This window comes from Anopheles coustani, chromosome 2 (genome assembly GCF_943734705.1).
Source record: "Anopheles coustani chromosome 2, idAnoCousDA_361_x.2, whole genome shotgun sequence".
Lineage (NCBI taxonomy): Eukaryota > Metazoa > Arthropoda > Insecta > Diptera > Culicidae > Anopheles > Anopheles coustani.
The window spans coordinates 7826698-7845848 of NC_071289.1; the positions used below are offsets into that span (position 1 = coordinate 7826698).

A 19151-nucleotide genomic window follows, 5' to 3' on the forward strand; every position below is an offset into this window, starting at 1 on the left:
CAAAGAATTCGCAATTATTATGCTGAGTAGTGATTGTTTTTCATTTCTTTCAGAGTTGTTGGTTGTTGTGAGTCATTTCTGTTTGTTGGTTTCTTTTTGCAATAATTTATAGTTTTTGTTTTGTTTATTTTTATTTCAATGATCTTCTTCCTTTGAACAATTGTTTTATAAATGGTTTTTCGATCAGATTGTATTTTTCTATTTCTATTTTCTACTGCCATCTGTTTATTAGCTTCCCGCGCCCTCCGGGTGCTATCGTCCATGGCTGTTGATCTTGATGTGCACTTTCAACGCTCCCTTTCGTGCCAGATTTATGCCTGTGACCCTTTGGCAAATGGGTTTCCCGGACAGTTGTGAGAAACGAAGAAGAGGAAAACAACAAAAAAATGGTCGCGATTATCTTACCCTAACGGACGGTACCAGTTCTGTTGTATTTTGTTTTTTCTACTGTTATTTTCCTTGTTGAAAAACACGACAAACAGCCGAAAGAAGTTTAAGCTGGTAGACACAACACCGGCCATGTATGTCCCCGCAAGTATATAGAGGAGTGTTGGAAAAACAAAAATAAAAACAACAACAATCTAAGATGACCAGCGCAGACACGAACACGCTGCGGTCGACAATTTGCGCGCGCGAGGGCTCGTCCGTCCTGATGGGAGGGCGAGCGCGCGCGCGCACTCGTAAGACATTTATGTTGCGCAACGCGGAGGGTTAAACACAAGCAATGAACATAATGGCAAATGCGGCCCTCTAATGCTGTCTGCCTGCGGGCTGCGATCTCCCGGTGGCGCCCTAGCCGGTCGCCTTCTTTCACACTCCTTTTTCCGCCTCGCTTCCTCCTTCTGTGCTGAAGCATTAAACCCCTTGCGCCGGTTTGAAGAAAGTGAAACTGATTGTCGGATAACATTGTTCATTTGCGCGCCAACCATTACCATTGCAGCCACGGCACGGCTGACTTTTCTCCCCATGGGGCGTCCATTTGGGCTCGCCGAGGTTGAGGGATAGGAGTCACGGCTTTACGGCAGTGCCCAGGTCCCGTTGCCTTGATCTCGACTCTCGATCGGTTCAACGTTTTCACCGAGGAGCCGGCGCCAGATGGACCGAATGGTGGCATCGAGTAGTAGCAGCACGACGGTGGCCGCAAAGTACCTCATACCGTCGAGCCGGTAACATGTTGATTAAGAGTTAATTTAAGATCTCTTTACCTCTTCATAGTTGTCCTTTGTGTGATTTGTTCGTTTGGCTTTTTTTTCTTCTACTTCGCTTTTTATATCTCTCTTCCACCGGCGATCTATCTTCGATTGGTTGTGAAATAGCCATTGCCTCACACTCTTCTTGCCCACTCCCTGGGCGGTAAAGTGACTCTGGTGGCTTGGGAAAGCTGATCATAGATTTGTTAAGATTTTTTTCTGCCCGAGTACCTATTCTGCGTTAAGACGAAGGAGTTTTTCTCTTAAACAAAGTTTTTTGCTCTCATTTTATTATGCAAATATAAAATGGCAACCCTCAACTGGGTGCGCAGTTTGCTATCACGTTGTTACCTTGCACGGATATTGACAGCAGTTTAATCTTGGTGTTTAATAAAAAGGCCAAGAGACATCGTTTTATTATGTTGAAACACATTGAACGGGTTCCGAGTAGGATGGAGCTTGCACGAAGGGGAGAGTACGGTTTGAGTAATGCGTCAGCCATTTATCCCATTTATCCTGGTGTAGGGACTGCTCAGTTTTGCTATAACAAGCAACCGGGTTGTAAGGTGGTCAGAGTGAGGTATCACTTTTGCTTTCGCAAGGAGTCTGACGACCTTCGCCTTAGAAGGCATCCATGTGTCGCTTTAGTATCTTATGCACTGCCTACGGAGTACTCGCCATGGAGGCGACGACATCATCATCGATCTTTTCTGCAAATAATACCAAACCGATCGACAAACGGTGACCTCGACATATAAATCGAACGCGGGACGGGACCGTAAATATATTCGTCGAAATTCATTCCCAAATCAATCAAACAATGGCATTCTAATGGGCTTGGCTATGACAGCGTACACAACCGGCGACTGCGCCATTGCCCGAAGCGAACGTGAACCTCCTTTTTTTCCGGGGGCGTCCTCTCGGGAGGTGCGTTACCTTGGTCCGGATAATGACAGCACACCACACACCACAACAACGTCGCAATTGAGTCAGCGCCATGCGAGGAACAATTGCAGAACCCGAGCGTCGATGAAATATCGAAGCCTGATCCGATCCGAGAAGGTGAATCATGTGAACGCGGGTCAAAGGCGCTCCCTCCAAAAAATACTCGTAGGAACCTCCGAATCTCCGACGGTCGTCACTGAGGAGGTGGAATGGAAAATAATTCCTCGTCAAGATGTGTCGGCGTAGATTTGTTCATTGCGCGCCGTTTGGACTCCGACAAGATCTTTTTCCCAAAAATGGCGTAATACAGCGACGAGCTGGCGTGGCCAGTTCCGCCCGCGTTCCGTGTCTGGGAGATGGGCTCGTGGGAATTGTGATTGCAATTATGGACGTGCCTCTAAATGTGGAGGCCAAAAGATACGCCGAGGTACTCGCCAGCCGTACTCCCACGCGCACATGACGGTAAGGCGAGTGGTTACCCGATATTATCGAAGGCCTGTCTGCTGCTGCTGCTGCGTGTGGATGTTTAGTTCCACAATGGCCAGCGAGAAAGGCAACGGGTGTTCCTTCCAACTGAATTCGGAAGAATCGGTCAGCGCGGCCCGAGGAGAGGTCGGTGTTCCGTTTTTTATTGTTATTGTTATGATTATTTCATTTTTGGCACGTGTAATTATTGCCGGCAGCCTCTCGTAAAGTTCATATCTTCATGGAGTTGTGTTCGCCGTCGCCGTCCTCGAACGGAGGAGGAGGACGAAAATCAGAACGTCAGAAACTGCTGGCCTACGCGAAATTGCAAAATCGACCCGTAAGATCTCGCGTCAGGCAAATCCTGTTGACGAAGTGGCCGGGGGGAAAAAAACGACACAAACTCCACAGAACAAAGGAAGGTCTGACGAGAAAAGTGTGTGTCTTCGTGCGTCTTACGATGGACTCGAGCTGCTTCCCACAATACCTCCCTTGATGGTGGTCCCTCTCTTCTGCTACCGGTGTTGGGCCCGTGCTGTTGTGACCGGGTTCGGTTATTGTTGCCCTGATATTGCGAAGGAGATGAGAACGAATTGAAGAAAGGAAACAAAGCGCTTGACAGTCGCCCGCGGACTCCATGCGCCATAGTTGTCCGATTGGGAATTGAAGCTTCATTGAAAGTCGCGCCTCATTGCTTGCGCCTTCGCTGGAGCTTGGGCCTGTGGAAGGAAGTGGAAAAGTGGTTGGAAACGGTCGGGAAATTACCATTTTTACCAGATCCTTTACTATGATTTTCGGAACCCTGCCGGGTGACATTTGCTCCGGTAAATAGGATCGTTAGGGCGAAAGTGGAGCTGAGAGAGGCATTCCGATTAATATCCGTGAGAAAAGATGGGCCTCTGTTATTGGCAGCTCGTTTGGTAAGACGCACTTAAGAACCTTTTCTTATCAACATAATATTCTAACGACCTTCGAAGGCACAATGGGCTTCGATTTGGCTGATAAGGGAAAGTTTAATAATTTTAAATTCACTTTACAATGTAATTTGGGTTTTAAAAGCGATATTATCAACGAACCAGAGTTATTCAAGGTTCATAAATTGTGTACCTTGTGTAGAATAATCATCGGCAAAATATTTCACTTTGTCAAAGAGAGGCATAAAAGGAAAATCTCCTGGTTTTTTTTTATAAATCACCCCAAAGGCAGGAAGCTTCACGGAAGAAAATTAAAGATTTCCGAAATGGCAGCATCCGGTGGAAATATTTTACGCAGGGGCCTTCCTTTCGACGAAAATCTTTCCCAACTGATAACGTCTTCTCTGGCAAACCGTACCGGGTTTTGCTGAGTTCGCCGAACCGCCTTCTCTCGCGTCCCTTTCCTCTTCCTTCCCCTCTTACCGAAATGGTATAATGAATCCCTTCCCGAAAGGCAGCTGCTGCTCCGTCGTGCCCGGTCTTATTTTGCGAAAAACGCGAAAAACGGTCGCCGCGCTTTTTACGTGCCAAAATAATGCCCCGAAGGGTTATCTCCACGTTCCGAGATGAGATTCGATTCGAGATTCTTCTTCCGCCTTGCGCCGTGCCCGGAACCGCGCCGGCAAGCAAATTGGTGGCGGATGAGCGCTGTTTTCGGGGAGGTCCCACCGTGTGTCCCGTCCGTCGTCGGCGGTCGCCGGAAATGATCCATCGCGGGAAATGATTGCTATCGGGCGGTGATAAACTATCGTCAATGGATGTTTGTTTCGTTTTTCCCGGGATATGGTTCCACCACCACCGCAAGCACCATCATCCCTCGCGGACGTTGTAAGGGCTCTTCGAAAAAGGGCTTATCGACGGATGATCGGGTGGATAACGGAATGAATGAAAATTGGTCCCAACTTCGGGTCGAAGAAAAACAACAACAATTGGGAAACAAACAGCTGCAAGCGACCAGCGGAAGCTTTCGTCGTCCCGCCCGAGGACTATATTTATATTTTAAAATATTTACTTACTGCTTAATCCTGCACTTTTTTTCCTTCTTTGCAAAAAAAAATGCAAAGTATATTGATGAAGGACAGTAAGGAAAGAGTATTGACAGTTTGGAAGAGAGCGTGTTGACGAAGTTTTGCCGGAGGATATTCGTTCACTTCTGGGAGGCGGCTTCGGGGAATGGATTTGGTAGCTCTCAAAGAATGTTCGGTTGCTATTTTGGGAAAAGACTTCCTTCTCCTTCCCAGGCAGAAGGATGCAGAAGTTGTTTCAAGGAATATTACTAAGTACTTAGTATCAAATTCCTCCCAGGGGATTGGAATGTTGAGTTCATAATCGGGTTAAATTGGAACCTTCTTTGTGTGTACTTACGCGAAGAGAAGTTTATAGCTTCCGATATTGCAGAGATAAGAGTGTTTTCAAAACAATGCAAAAGTGTTTTACTTAAATTAATTAAAGACTTATAAAAGTTTATCTTTCTAAAAGTTTTACTCATTATTACTTATCTCTGGGTTCGTTTTCTCCATATGTCTTAAAACCAAACGTTTGTAACGTCCTTCTCAAAGTTCTATTTTCTTTTCTTTCCTTTTTTTTTCATCTTTCCCCATTGATGATATGTTAATAAGCTTCATTTTGGCTTCCCTTTAATAAGTGATGCGAGACAAAATCACCGCTGACGTGTGCTCTGTATGCTTTGCCTCTCGCCTTCCGCTCGACAAGCGACGATTTATTCAATCGCCATTATTCAAAGCATAAATGAGGCTCCTTGAGCCCGAGCATAAGACGCCCGAAAAAAAAGGTGGCGCTTCGATGCTGCGTGTCGAGTCGCACAGAAGCGATGTTAAAATGTAAATTTGGTTGTGTCTTCCTCTTTTCAAAGCCGCACTAACACTCGTCCCGCCCAGCCTGGCCAGGTCGCCGATCTTGACCATTTCCCTTCACCCTGTTGTGGGCCCCCCTTTTGCCCACGGTGTCCAATTTTGGAAACGGGTTTTTACAACACCACGCGTCTTCAGTCGTCGTCGTCTCCAGCAGCGTCTTTTCTTCGAAGTTTCGTTCTTTCCTCGACGGACTGAGGGCTCCCCGAAAGTGGTGCTTTGGTGTCTTGCATGACTGTTTTTTTCCTCTCCTTTCCTCGTTTCGATTGATTTTAAGCCCGGTGGAAGAGCTCCGGTTTTTCGGGGGGGAGAAGAAAATAAGGCGACAGCAGCATCGATGTTGGATAATTTAGTTACGCCGCTACCGCGGCAAACTGTTACGCGCGCGCACGCTCCTTCGCCCGAGCACATCATTATGCTGCAGGGGGTGTGTATGTGTGTGTGCGCTTATGTTTTGGCCGTCCGTAACGCGACGCTTATGGGCACGGGCGCACCTCATTGGTGTTTGATATGCAAAAATGATGTGTTAATTGGGAGTGAAAGGTGGGTGACGGGCTATGTTGGCCAGGCTGTGGATGGGCACGAGGTGTCAACGGCATGTGTTTTCCATGAATTTCATTACAAATTGATGTAATTTCGTGTTCTGTGTGCATAATAGATGACCTGCAACAGTTGAATCCAACATAGTTTTAAAGTAGAGAGCTCTTTAAAAGTTTTCCTTTTCCATTTGATCATACTCAAAACGAATATTTGTGTCATATTTTGACCATTTTTGGACCGCCCTACCTCAAGCATCTTTCCATCCAAGGCATTGTTTACATTGTTTCGCCGTCGATCGTTAAAATGCCTCTAATTTATTGTGTACATTAATGTTATTACCACCACCATACCTTTTTCCGTGTGGTAGTTTTGCTTTTGGCAAGCATCGTTAATTGCCGTCCAAAAAACGACTAGCACGAGGTGAAACACATCGTTGGCCGCAGCGGAGATGGTTTAAGGGTTGTTCCACTTTTTTTTCGGATGCGGCAACGAGCGACCGAGGCCAAGCGAGTGCAGTTTTATTGCTTTTCCCGTAACCACCACCCGGGTTCGGGAGGTTGGTCCGAAACGCGGAAACGCAGGCGACGCCTTCGAGAGAGGGCGGAAAAGCCGGCATAAAATCTTCCACCCCAAAATGTGTACTCCTCTGCATCGTTGTTCCAGTCTGGCGCTCTTCTTCATCGCCGTTGGTGGTCCGTACGGAATGGGTGAAAGACGGTGTCACCGCCCTTGTATTTGGATTCAGATTCTTTACGATATTTTTCTTATTGAAATTGAAATATCGTCCACGAAAGCAAACATTTTCCTCCTTTCGCTAGTGCTTGGTGTGATGCACTTTAAACTTGTGCTACAATTTTACCCATTGACCTTGTGCTTGGATATTTCCAGCATGTTTATTTTATTTTTAAACGTCTCCATTCTCGCCCTTTAAAAATGATCCTGTAATATTTTTCTCCATCGCTCTTTGGGCCGGAGAAAAATATACCAGATTGTGAAAAATGGCGTAAATCATTCATGTTTTTCAACGCATGCTACTGCATCTGCACCGGGCGATGCATCAACGGGGTGGCGTGTAGCAAACCGGGCAGAGAATGACCAAGTGCACGAACCCCGTACGCTCTGGCGGACGAGTCTTCGAGTCCTCGCCACGGGCATGGACTCTCATGCTTCTTCGCACACGTTGCGTGAAAGCGTAAACGCGAACGTGGAGTGTGGAGTAAGTTCGCCGTATCTGTTTGCTCTTCCCGTCGCGCAACACGCACCCAGCGCCCTGCGTTGTGCTATAATTTGGTGATGTGCGATTATTAATTTATAATTTATTAACTTAATGATCGGTTCGCAAACGCAGGGGGGGAAAATGATCGAAGGTGTGGCAACGGCAACTCCCAGTGCTTAACTGCGGTCTCGTGCATGCGGTGGCAGCATGATGTTGAAGTCTCGTACCTTCGCGGGGCCGCCAGTACAAGCCCTAAGACGGTGTGTACCATCATCGTTAGCTCGCTTAGCTTTCCGTTATTTTTACACACCAAAAACACTTTGTTCTTAGTTGGTTTTTAATTGAGTTAAAAATTATGGTTACATTCGGACAAAACATTCCCGTTCGACATGTTCCTTAATCTGATCCATATTTAATTCTCTTTATGTGACATTAATGGTTTGGTAAATCAATCGAGAGGGAGAAAGAAAAGACCGACTCTCCCCGACTTCGCAAACGTCGAAGGCAAGAAATAAAAAGACAAAATATTGTCAATATTTATCTTCGATGCACCCATTTATTATGCAGTCCTTAAGTGCTCCCGTAAATTATTCTCGATCGTTTCCCTACAATCTAGCGCTGTCTCTCTTTCGCGCCACACGGTAGATGGTGTTTACGTTTTCGTTCAAACCTTTGAAAGTAATCCGTGTGGATTAAAAGCCGTGAAATCTCGCCGCTAGAAAGAAGTGATCATAACGGCTGGAGAAAAAAAGTCCCAGAGAACGCAAGCAACGCAGCCTCACAAGCCTTGCGTGTGCGTGTGTGTGTGCTGTGTGGAGAGCATTAATTAATTTTCATAATTTACGATGAGAAATCTATTAATTAAATTTAAATTGCAAAATCACTAACTTGCAAACTCTGCCACCAGCCCCGGTTTGCCCCGTTTTCGCGTGGAGCTAGAGTAATCTTGGGAGATCTTGTTCAACCGTTTGCGTCTTCGTGTCTTTATGTGTGTGTGTGTTGCGAAGTCGTCGCCCAAGACGATCGTTTTGTTTTTATTTCCTTCCACAATCTAGCGTTGCTCGTAGTATCCGCGCTGCAACATAGTGTCTCTCTAGCAGAGGTGGGTTTGTTTTTCTTCTTCCAACCATCAAACCAGGCTTCGGTAAAAGCGCCGGAGCGATCGATAAAGTAAAGTTTGTGTGAAAAACGGGGCCATTCAGGTGCAACGGCTTACTATCGACGGCGGGCGACGTCGTAATCGCTGGGACCGCTGGTCCTCCACACCACCCACACTCAGGATCGCGTTAATCGTGCCGTGGACTCACCTTCACCGCCCGGCAGCGTGATCTAGATCGCGAACCCGGGGATACTTTGCTCGTTTGCGACCAGAGCAGACTGCAATCGATCGGCGACGAGATCGATCGTTCGGAGCGAAGGAAAATTCACAGCACCCCTCGGCGTTGTGTCGGCGACTTCTTTCTGATACTTTCTCACGCTTCATCTGAAGCCGGTCCTATCTCGTGGGAGTTTAAAGGGGCTGGCTTAAAGGCGGGAAAAGAAAAGGAAAAGCAAACGCGCGACGGTTTGCCCCCCGAGGGTTGGTGGTGTCCATTAGCTATCACGTGGAGTAGCCTCTGAGCAGGAGCGACCCAAGCGGTGTTTAACAACTGCACGTAAAAAGGCCCTCTTTTCAGGCCCTTTTCCTGATGGAGTGTTTGGTTGTTTACATATGTGCGAGAAAGAAAAGAACAAAAGCAAAAAAAAGGAAAACCCTTTAGCTGAACCGTTCGATAATGGTGGGCGGAAAGCCAACCGCGGTGGAGGGCATAAATATATCAATTTAGAAATGCCTGTTTTTATCGAACGCCACCCCACTTTGTCTCGGAAGGAAATTGGCCAGCCACAAAGCGGGTACTTCCGGAATTATGGCGGGAATGGTGGGCGCCTCCAACCATATTGAAACATTAATGCACCCAATCGCCGGTCGATATCGGGAAAAAGAGGAGGAAAAACAAACGGGGGAAAAAAAACGGCACAAACCTCCTCCCGTCCGAATGGGCAAATCAATGTTGGCCGTTCCAAATGAGTGAGTTCCTCTGGGCGAATGAGCATAATTTTAAGGTTTCCTTTTTTTTCGGAAGACCAAAAAAGAAAAGTCAAAAAATGTCGGACACAAACGGGAAGAGGTTTCCTGCTTGACGATAAAACTAAAACAAAAAAGCTGGTGTGGCAACACACGGACGGCACAAACAATTCTATCAGCCAATTTCAAATGGATGATGACTTATGGATTGTTGTGCGCGAGAGTGTTTGTGCGGCGGCTGATGAGTGGAACTGTATTTAAGTATTTTTTTTTTTTTACTATACCGTGATTTCATCTTCACCCCGTTCGAGCTTTATTGATTTCCTGCACCGAATGCTCGCGACAACTTCCTGGCTCCGGTGATGGGGGTTTTCCTTGCCGCTCCCCTCTTTCTCGTTTTCCTCCCGTATCATAATGTCTTGTAGCCGCCATTTAGCAGCGCCATCGTTTTATTAATAAAGCAGTCCCGCGGTGGGTGGGTGGGGGTTCGGAATTTACCATTTTTCCTCGGAAGTTGATCATCCGATCGAATCGGTCGTGTTCAGCCCGGTTCAAACCGACTTGGGGATCGATTGGGGAAGCTGGCCTAATGGGGAGGTACCGGGAGGTCAGCCAGGGCCGTTGGGGCCTTGTTTTCTCCCGACACCGGAAATACACTCACATATGGCGGTGGCGGTGGAAAATCGTGAGCCGTTTTGTAGCGAAGATGGATTGGTCCAAAAAGCGCGCGTACCGATGGGGTTTGTCGTCACGGGAAAACCGAGCGGCGGCGGGGTGGCTGGTGGGGGAAACATGGGTTGCCTTTCCGAATTTCGGAGGCCACGGAGTTTGGCTACGGGTACGGTAGCAAATATATCAAACTGGATCAGCCCATGTTGTGTTTTCTGTGCTGCCAGTTCCGGTCGGCCATCGTCGATGTTGTTTTCGTTGTTTGGAGGCACGAGCGCGTGCTTACGGAGGTGTGTTTGTGTCGGTGTGTGTGGTTAGTTAGAGAGCATTTGTTTGAAATTTGGCCTGATCGGTTCGGAATGGAAGCCATCGGAATTGATACCACCACACTAGGCGTCAGGAGCATCCTTCATCTCCACTCACGGTCGATCCAATTTTAAGCTACTTTGGACACCGAGTGGAAGAATGCTCCATGCATCCATTAGTATCCGAAAAACCGACAATCAACATAAACATGGGCGCCCGCCGTGATGGGCCCAACTTTGCTGCTCTCTCTCTCTCTCTCTTTCTCTCTTCGGAAGGAGGGCAGGCGTTGGCAACCATATCCTTCCGGTGCGCCGTGGTTTTGACGTACGCGCGCCTAACTCGCTTGATGCTGATGGCCCACGCGGGAAATGGTGTGGAACATGATTGACCTGCGTCAGAGGTGGCGGTAATCGATGTGCAGGCATCCAATAGCTGTCTGGCGCTGTCGGTATCAGAAGGGCGCATTCCCAAACAGGGGGAGGGGGAGCTGGTGGTAGAATAATTTGGGTCAAATCACCCGGAAGCTCGGGTTCGACGGCGCGCAGGGCACCGAAGGGGTTGATGGGCTTGTTTGTGAATTACTCTGATTGACGCATCGGAGTCTCCCAGCCAGCCAGCCCCAAGACCGGTTGCCAGTTCAATTATGTTGGCAACCATTAAATTATCGCGCACCGATGCGGCCGAAGGGACTCGCACGCGACCGCATGCGTGTTTGTGTGTGCATTTGCAACCGGAGAATGGCCGGCCTCCGGGCTGCCGGACGATGCAGCTCCGATAAATCCGAGCTTCCGTTCTAAATTATCCGTTATTTACATAACTAATGTTTATGTTTACCTGGGCGCCGCCGGAAATTTCGGGCTCTGTGCGAATCCGCCTCTGATGTGGCGCTTCCCTTCGATTGCTTTTGCGCGAAATCTAATTAATTAGCGTGGTGATTAAGGACTTAGGTTTACAGTGAATAATTGAAATCGGATTAGTACTGGCACGACTTGTTCAAAAGCTTATTTTTTCGAATTTATTTGATAGCTCTTAACGAATTATACGTGCATTTTTGGTTGAAATATTTCTTGTCAAAAACTAGCTCGGTTAAAAAATGTTTTATAGCTTTCTTTTCTTTTCCTAAAAGTTTTTTAAAAAACTTAAAACATTATATGGAGCCTTTTTCCCGTTTAATTTCACATCGTCATCGTCGGATCCTCTTCGGGCACCTCTCGGGACAGCGTTAGTTCCCTGTGGGCAAGAGCATTCGCTCATGTTTGCTGTCAATTAGCTTCATTGGTGCCCGGATCACGAAGCAAAGGGTCAATCAATCCGATGTTAGATGATCTGACTCACCAATGCCTCACGCGTTCGGTCGCTTGAACGTGGGTCACGAATGTTCGGTGGATATTTTATGTTTTATGAACATCTTTAACTTCACAATTGCATTATGAAATCCATAATTATCCTCTCGATCTCGACCATTCGTTCGGTAATGCACAGGAGAATATTAGGAAGGAATCAAACTTGAGTTGAAAATGGAAGTCCTGCTCAACATTATTGTTCCACTTTGGTAATTAATTCGCTATGTCACGATACTTTCTCATCGATACTGCTTTCATCTCTTCTCTGTCACAAATAGTAAACGTTCGTCGTCTTTATCGACACAAACTGTTTCCCTTCGAGGAGTATTCTAGTCGCAAACTCCACGATGTGGGAAACATCAGTTGGCAAATGTCTTTCGTAAGCGTAGCTTCACTATCGCCGGAAAATCACTTCCATCGAGCTGCATAGTACTTCGCCTCGACGACTCTTTAAACCACGTTCCGCTTGGCTTCGGCATCGGTGTGCTATTATTTCACCTCCGTAGTTATCAATTAATCGATGGAAGATTTATGACCTCACCGTGGTAAGCTGCTGGCGCTACTTCTTAGGCTGCATATCCTGCTGCACGCGGCGTGGTTGTGCCTGTTGCTCTCGGTGGCGGTTGATCTTTCTCGCTCACTGATTCCAGGTCGACCCACGGATCGGCGTTCCTTTTGCCTGACATTCAATCTTTTGCCATTTTAAATTGATTTCTCTCGAGCTCGGTCGAACAAGAGGACACACCCGCCGCGGAAAGAAAGTGGAGTTAAATAATAATAATCTCAACTGCTCGCCGTGTTTGTGTGCCGCCGTCGTTCGGTGGGGAATTTGTCTTTTCGCGAGTTTGATCTCGTGATCAACTTCCAAGGGGTTCGAAATCGATTCCGATGAAATGCAGTCGTGTGATTTCTATTTCTATTGAAGCGTATTTCTTCTCGTGCAGAGTTGGAGAAATTGTGCCTTTTATTTATTTGAGGTCGGATCGAGGGTAAACTCTCGACCTCGAGTGAAGTGTTGTTACTCCTAAAGTATGTCATGTTGTTGGTCGATTATCTTCCACTGGCAACATTTAAATCTTTGATAAGCTAGGAGCCCTCTAAAATGGTGTCCATAAAAGTCCAATTTTTCATTCAACAGTCTAACGAGAGACTGAAAACCGTGGTATCAGAGGTTACCATCGTAAAAGAGGTCCGATTCCAGCACGCTGACCTCCTTACCGTACCTTTGGAAGAAACTTTAGAGGAAAAAAGTGCATTTCTGCGAATAAAGAAACAAGAACCTTCGTTTCCGTCAGGGATTAACGGGTTGGTCCGAGACCCGATCCAGGTGGGAGTCGCGCTCGATTCGATTCGGGCGCCAAATCTGCGTCACGTCCGATATGGAACGATTGGAAATGACTCACGGTCGAAACCTTTTTTCCGTCGTCGCTACTTTCGTCCGGTCCGGAGGTGGAAGGGAAGCTTGTCGATGATGATGATGATTATGATGACGGCTTTACGACTTTTTACGACAGTACGACTTTTGCAGAATTGACCTTTTCCAGCGCGGATCTACAATCAATCAGTTTGAACCGAGGTGGTTTACAGGGATGGTAACCGACTCTTGCACTTTGTTCAACGGTCAGAAGGTGTGAGATTGTTGGAAAGGTTGACAAAGGATCTAAAAAAAAGGTGTGGTAACAAGTAAAAATACTTGTGAGCTCTTTTTTCTCAAGAAATTAAAACAAAACAACGTTTATTTTGTGAAACGTTTTATTTTGTCTGATTAAATCCACCCTGGATTGGTAACCAACCTAAAACCTCTTTTTTTATGTGGCACGACATCCCCTAGTGGGACAAGGCCTCTCTCCGAAGAGAGTTTGTGTGACCGAAAGACGGTATATTATAGATCGGTGGTCAGCCGTTCGTAATACCGGAGGGTGCCAGACTCGAGATTCGTTCCCACACCTGTGGTGTGGTGTTTCCTCGCGCTACCGCTGCGCCATGGGCACCCCCAAAAAACCTCTTCAGTATCTGAAAAAACATACTTCGGATCAAACAAATCAAATAATCAAACATTACGCAATTAAAACCGCTCCTTTCCCTATTGCTCGAATAAAAACCAGGCCTTTTCGCACCAACAACAACGACCGGGCGTTTCCATTCCACTGCCTCTTTCGGCGCGCGAGCGTGCGTAATTGCGCAGTTTTGTCCAATTTTTCTTCACACTCTCACTTTCCCGATTATTTTACCCTCCCCCAACCCCACACCGGGGGGTGGAGAAAAACTGAATTTGATGGGTTTTTCCCAACATTTGCTTGCGCACTGTTTTTGTGTTGGGGTACTTCTTTTTGCTCCTCCTGTTTGTTGCTTTGGTCCAGGCATTGCATCAACACCGACGGCATAAGCGAAAAAGGAACGTGCGGAATGGAAACGAACGGATGGTGTGGAGAAGCGTGCGCCCCGAAAGGTGATTTTGTTTCATTTTCCGATTAACTCGATTAAAATTATTGCCATTATTCAATTTGTACGCCGTTGGAGTAGTTTATCTCATTTTCGACTCCCCGTTTCCTTTCCTTCGGTTGGGAGATTTTTTTTCCTACACTTTTCCCATGCCCATCGGGAATCGCTTTTTTACGTAGAAGAGAAACCCGTTTTTTCGAGCGTATCTTCTTCGTAACCCCTTTGCTTTCCACCCGCGATGGATGTTCGGTGCATTTTCTCGCGCTGCATTGATTGACCAAACGCTCGAGTGATTCTTGAGACCTCGTGCGCTCACTGTTGGTTCTATGCTCTTCCAGTTCGTTCTTAACACCTTGCGTTTATCCACAAACCGGAATGCACCAGCCCATGGTCCGTTGTTGTTGGTTTAGGAAGAACAAACTTTACCACCGCACCGGGAAAAGAAAAACCAGTTTTGGTTCGAGCGTGTTCTCTCTTGCCTCTGATTAACTCGTTCACCGTTTGCTGGTTGGTTCTGACCGGCCCGAGGATTGAATGGGTGTGAAAGACATCAGCCGGAAGCTCGGACAGAGTCGGTACAGCCTCGGACGGTCGTATCACGTTAGGAGCAAGGCGTCGGTGAAGAATGTGCCGCGATTAAGAGTAAATCTCTGAACATCTTCATAGACTGAATTCTTCCCTTTGGATCGACGGTGAAGAGTTCTCTCCATCTCTCTCCCTCTCTGTCCATTTCAACCTTCAAATTCAATTCATCTTTAGAGACGTTTTGCTTACATGCTAGTCCACTTTGGTGAACACCATGTTTATTCTCTTCTATTTGTCTTATTTTGTTCCACAGATTGCACCGGAGGATGGCCTGCCGACGGTGGTGTGTAGTTCCTGTCGCGATCAGCTCGAATCCTGCCATCGGTTCCGCCGGGTGGCCCACAGGACACAGAAATCCCTGCAGAGTTACCTCAGCTATGCGGCCGAACTTAGCGGAAGTAAACAGGTAAGCATTAAAAACACATGTTTTGAAGGTCCTGGATCTTTTAAAGGAACCTTCAAGCATCATTTTCGTCGTCATCAAATTTTTTGGGGGAACTAACCGAGATATCAACGGCTTAGATATCGGCTCACTCTACCGGTCATTTTCGGGTGATTTAGACGTTACTAAAGTAAAGGCTCCCTGGCTTGCAACTCATCGGTAAACCACCGTGCCCAGTATCCCACACAGTCTCCTCCACAGATTGTGGTCTTAAGCAAACGGACCTAAAGTAAACAGCGTCATCCGCCGTCATCGCCGTCGTCTTCGTTGTCTCGATTAACCGGTTGGGTTTTCTTGGATCCATTCCGGAAGGATTGGTTTGTCCGGGGACTTTGTTGGTGGTGGTTTTATCTTCGATCTTTTGGACGTTGGAAGAGAACCTCGAGCCCCCGGGACGTGTGATGAATGGCTATAAATTAAGACGGACGTTGTTCGGTGATTGAAATAGCACGGTTGACAATTTAGTTATATTGTTTATTTAGCCTATTTTGCTAGTAGGTAACCTAAGAGACATGGGCAAAACTTTACCTACGTCCGATTGACCGAATGTGACCATTTGGTATCGGTAACATTTTCTCGATTGTTACAAATAATGAGCCTCAACTTATCATCGGCACAATGTAGCAGTTTTCGCCGCCGAAGGGAATAAATAAAGCCCGCAACATTTTATTCGCCTCAGTCTGAACGTGCCGACCCTGCAATACATATCAGGACTGCCGATTATCGACTAAACTCGATCAGAGGTAAATTGCGTTCGCGTGTTGCAAATGGTGTAACATTGCTATATAGCGGCTGAAAGGACGAAACAGCAGACGCAGGTAGCTTTTGCTAGCGATAGTTTTGATAATAATAGCTTACAGCTGCTCTACTTCTCTTTGTTCCGCGATTTATTTGTGGGATTGTGTGAGCCAAACGGTTCCTTTGGTGACCTCGTTCGTGAGTTCTTGCTGCGGCAATGGGGAATCGATGTCCTTAGATTGATTGATGATGTGTATATTGCAGAGGTTAGAATTTACTGTACTCTGGGGTTTGGCTGATCGCATGGAGGTTGTAAAACTATATCACTATCACTCCATGAAGGCGTCGAAGGGACCATCTTTTGAAATCAAAGCATTTACAAATCGAATGCAGCTCGTTCTAATCATGTATAAAATAATAAATAATTGATTTTTTGATTCCTAACACACACGTGTTCCATCGACTAGAAAACTGCTTACTGAAACCCCGTTCAGTAAACAGGAAAGATGCAAAAATGCATTCCGTGGGGTGGCAAACAAAGCAAACGCACGAATCGCACACTCGCGCATGTTTCGCGAGCGCAACGAACGCTAGAACGTAAATAAATAAATAAATAAATGTCTTCGCAGCAAGAGTTGGCGGTGGCAGGCGACTAACCGTTTGGGACCTCGATAATGCAACTTTATTTTTCCTGATACGACACCATCCTACTGCTCGTCATGTGTATGTGTGTGCGTGTGTGTAACGCGTTGCAGAAGTGATATATAAATACAAACAACATGTAAATGTGCATCATTTGAATATCATACTTTCGTTCGTCTTTCCCTTCGTTCAGCGCACGTTCCTCGATGCATCGTCTTCCCGCTGGGAGGTTCTTGAACGTTTCGTTAAATGCCGGTTCTTTGTCTTTGTCTCACGCGGAGATGATTTGTTTCTGGCACATTTTATGGGCTTAGTAAAACACAAAAAAAGAACACCGGCATGCGACGAAAGCCGCTGGTTTCTTGTGTTGGCAGTTGCCTCCCATGTCCACCTTTCCGTAGCCCTGCACGTGCTATCGTAGAGTGCATCTGATTTTATCCGTGCCGATGACGAAGAATGTGGGAGTGAAAGAGAACGAGAGAATGCATACGACACTTCTTCAAATATTGAGCAACATTGACGTTTGTTTATGTGATGTGTCGAGGTTCAACGATCGTGGCGTCGGCATCGGTTGTTACAGGCAAGGAAAAAGGACCGCATGGAACGAACCTGATGGAGAATCGGACCTCGAAGTTCTCGCGGATGTGCATCTTGAACCGCAGAAAACTATGAAATCGCGCTTGCTTCGTGACGGTGCCTGCACTTGGTGAATGCACTTTGCATTGCAAACGATGCATGCATGCACGGTGAATATATTGCACAAATGTTTGCTAACGCCTTAGAGAAAACGGCCTGGACGTTCTTGTGCGTTTGCGTCCCTACCCCAACAGAACTTTACTTTATCAATCCCTTGTCTGCTAGAGTTTATTGCAAGAAGTTTAAAAAATATTGAGTTCGATTTAAAATGTGGATATTTATTGAGTTAAACAAAATACCAAATGTTGTTAGGCTGTACTTACTGTTAAGTGTAGTTTTATTTCTAATACAATTTAAATAATGAGGAATTCCTTCTAACTCCAAAACTTTGAAAGAATGTAAATAACCGTATAGCATCTAGTTGAAACATGACGAACTGTGATGTTTTTATCCTTTCCCACACTCAGATTATTTCGAGCTCGTTCTCTCTAGCCGGTGGCAGCTGAAAAAGTATATCGTTCGTTTTTAAACACCAACATGTTCCTCTTAATTTGTTGTCCACACGAAGGTACCGGAAAAAAATGCCATCATAAACATCTTCAATCCAAACCGAGTTTAACGAACAAACTCGTCTTTTCTCAGCTTTAAAATCAATCCCCTCCTTTTCGCCTTCCGGATGAAGGTGGCGAAAAGAAGGTTGGAGGCAAAAAAATAGTCCGATCAACGGACTTATTTTCCACTGGATCGTCGGGTGTAATCACCGTCGGTCGCAAGTGGGTGTGACATTTCTCAGAATGTTTTCAAAATCAATCGAGCCAAGCAAATCGTCCGTCCGGCGGTATGGGGAAGCGTGGAAAACGGGAACTGCGGCACAAATGGCACACCATTAATCATAATCCAATGTTTTTTTCTGTTATTTTTGTTTTCGTCGTCGATGTCTCAAAATGGGTTTCGATCGATAGGAGAGCAGTACGATCGATCCTTCTCTATTTTTCGATTCGTTTCGCTCGAACGGCGGTTGGGTTCTCGCGCGAAATCGCGAAGTCTTCAATCGAGTGGAAAAGGTTTTCATCTAGGGGATTTTATGCGTCCTCCCCCTTCCTCCATGCTCGTTGGTTTGAACTCGGTCATCAATTGTCATTTTATTTTGATCCGTAGTCCGAGCGACTCTCGTTTAATGATCCGTTAACGTACTGGATTTTGGCTGATTCGTCCTGTTTCATGAAAGAAAAGAAGACCTACAGATTGTTCATTTGTGGATGTTAGATGATGCCTTGGAGTGATGCTTGAAAGTTTCCATAAAAACGAGTCATAACATTTCAATAAACTTCCGGATAACCGGATACTTTAGGATATTCAAGTCGATAAAGGATAATTCCAGAAGGACAATTCCGAGAGTTGGGGGATTCTTGTACCTTTCTGAAGTTCATTTAGTTTTCACACGAACGAGCATGTACTCGCGTTGTGTGTCGCCTCGAGCTCTAGCCATCCCTGTGCACCCCACCCCCTAACGCACCTACAACCCATTATCTATTTAGCATCATCGCCTTCCGGTTTTTCTGTTTCCCAGCCCCCCACAGGGTGGACGATGGCGTCACGGCAAAATGCCAATGGCCGACCGGATTCTGAGCCGATCGTTTGTTTTTCTTTTATTTTCATTTTGTCAGGGAGGATGGGTGTCCGGGTTGTATGCGTGGCCGGGAGTCGCTTCGATTTGCATATTAATTGAAAATTCACCACCGGTCTCTGCGCTTGGTGGTGGTGGCGGCCCAGCGAGACCTAAGCTCTCCCGGGTGGCTATTGGCCGGTGATGCGCACCGACGATAATGGATACGCAAACACGATTCTCGTGAACCCCTTTTTCGCGACCGTGGTCCGAATTTGTTAAGTCCCCGTGATCATCTGTCCCCGGCCTGGCCGGATGTTGGAGTAAATATGGGGAATTTCCATGTGCTTTTGCTTTAAATTATTTTAAATTTTATCTGTGTACTACTGCAGTTCAATAGAATGATCAATAGAATGATGATGGCCAGACTAAAACAATTATTTCTTCGTTTTAGAATGATGTAAACTTCATATGAT

The 19151-nt window shown here is 46.3% G+C and overlaps 1 protein-coding gene across 2 annotated transcripts in view; it reads left to right on the forward strand.

Moving 5' to 3' along the window:
* Positions 1-19151, forward strand: part of LOC131265677 (uncharacterized) — a 197902-nt gene that overhangs the window by 107875 nt on the left and 70876 nt on the right. For both annotated transcript variants that reach the window (XM_058267969.1, XM_058267970.1), the window contains exon 2: positions 14865-15017. In XM_058267969.1, the coding sequence (XP_058123952.1) occupies positions 14865-15017 (153 nt within the window). The remainder of the gene's footprint in view (positions 1-14864; positions 15018-19151) is intronic.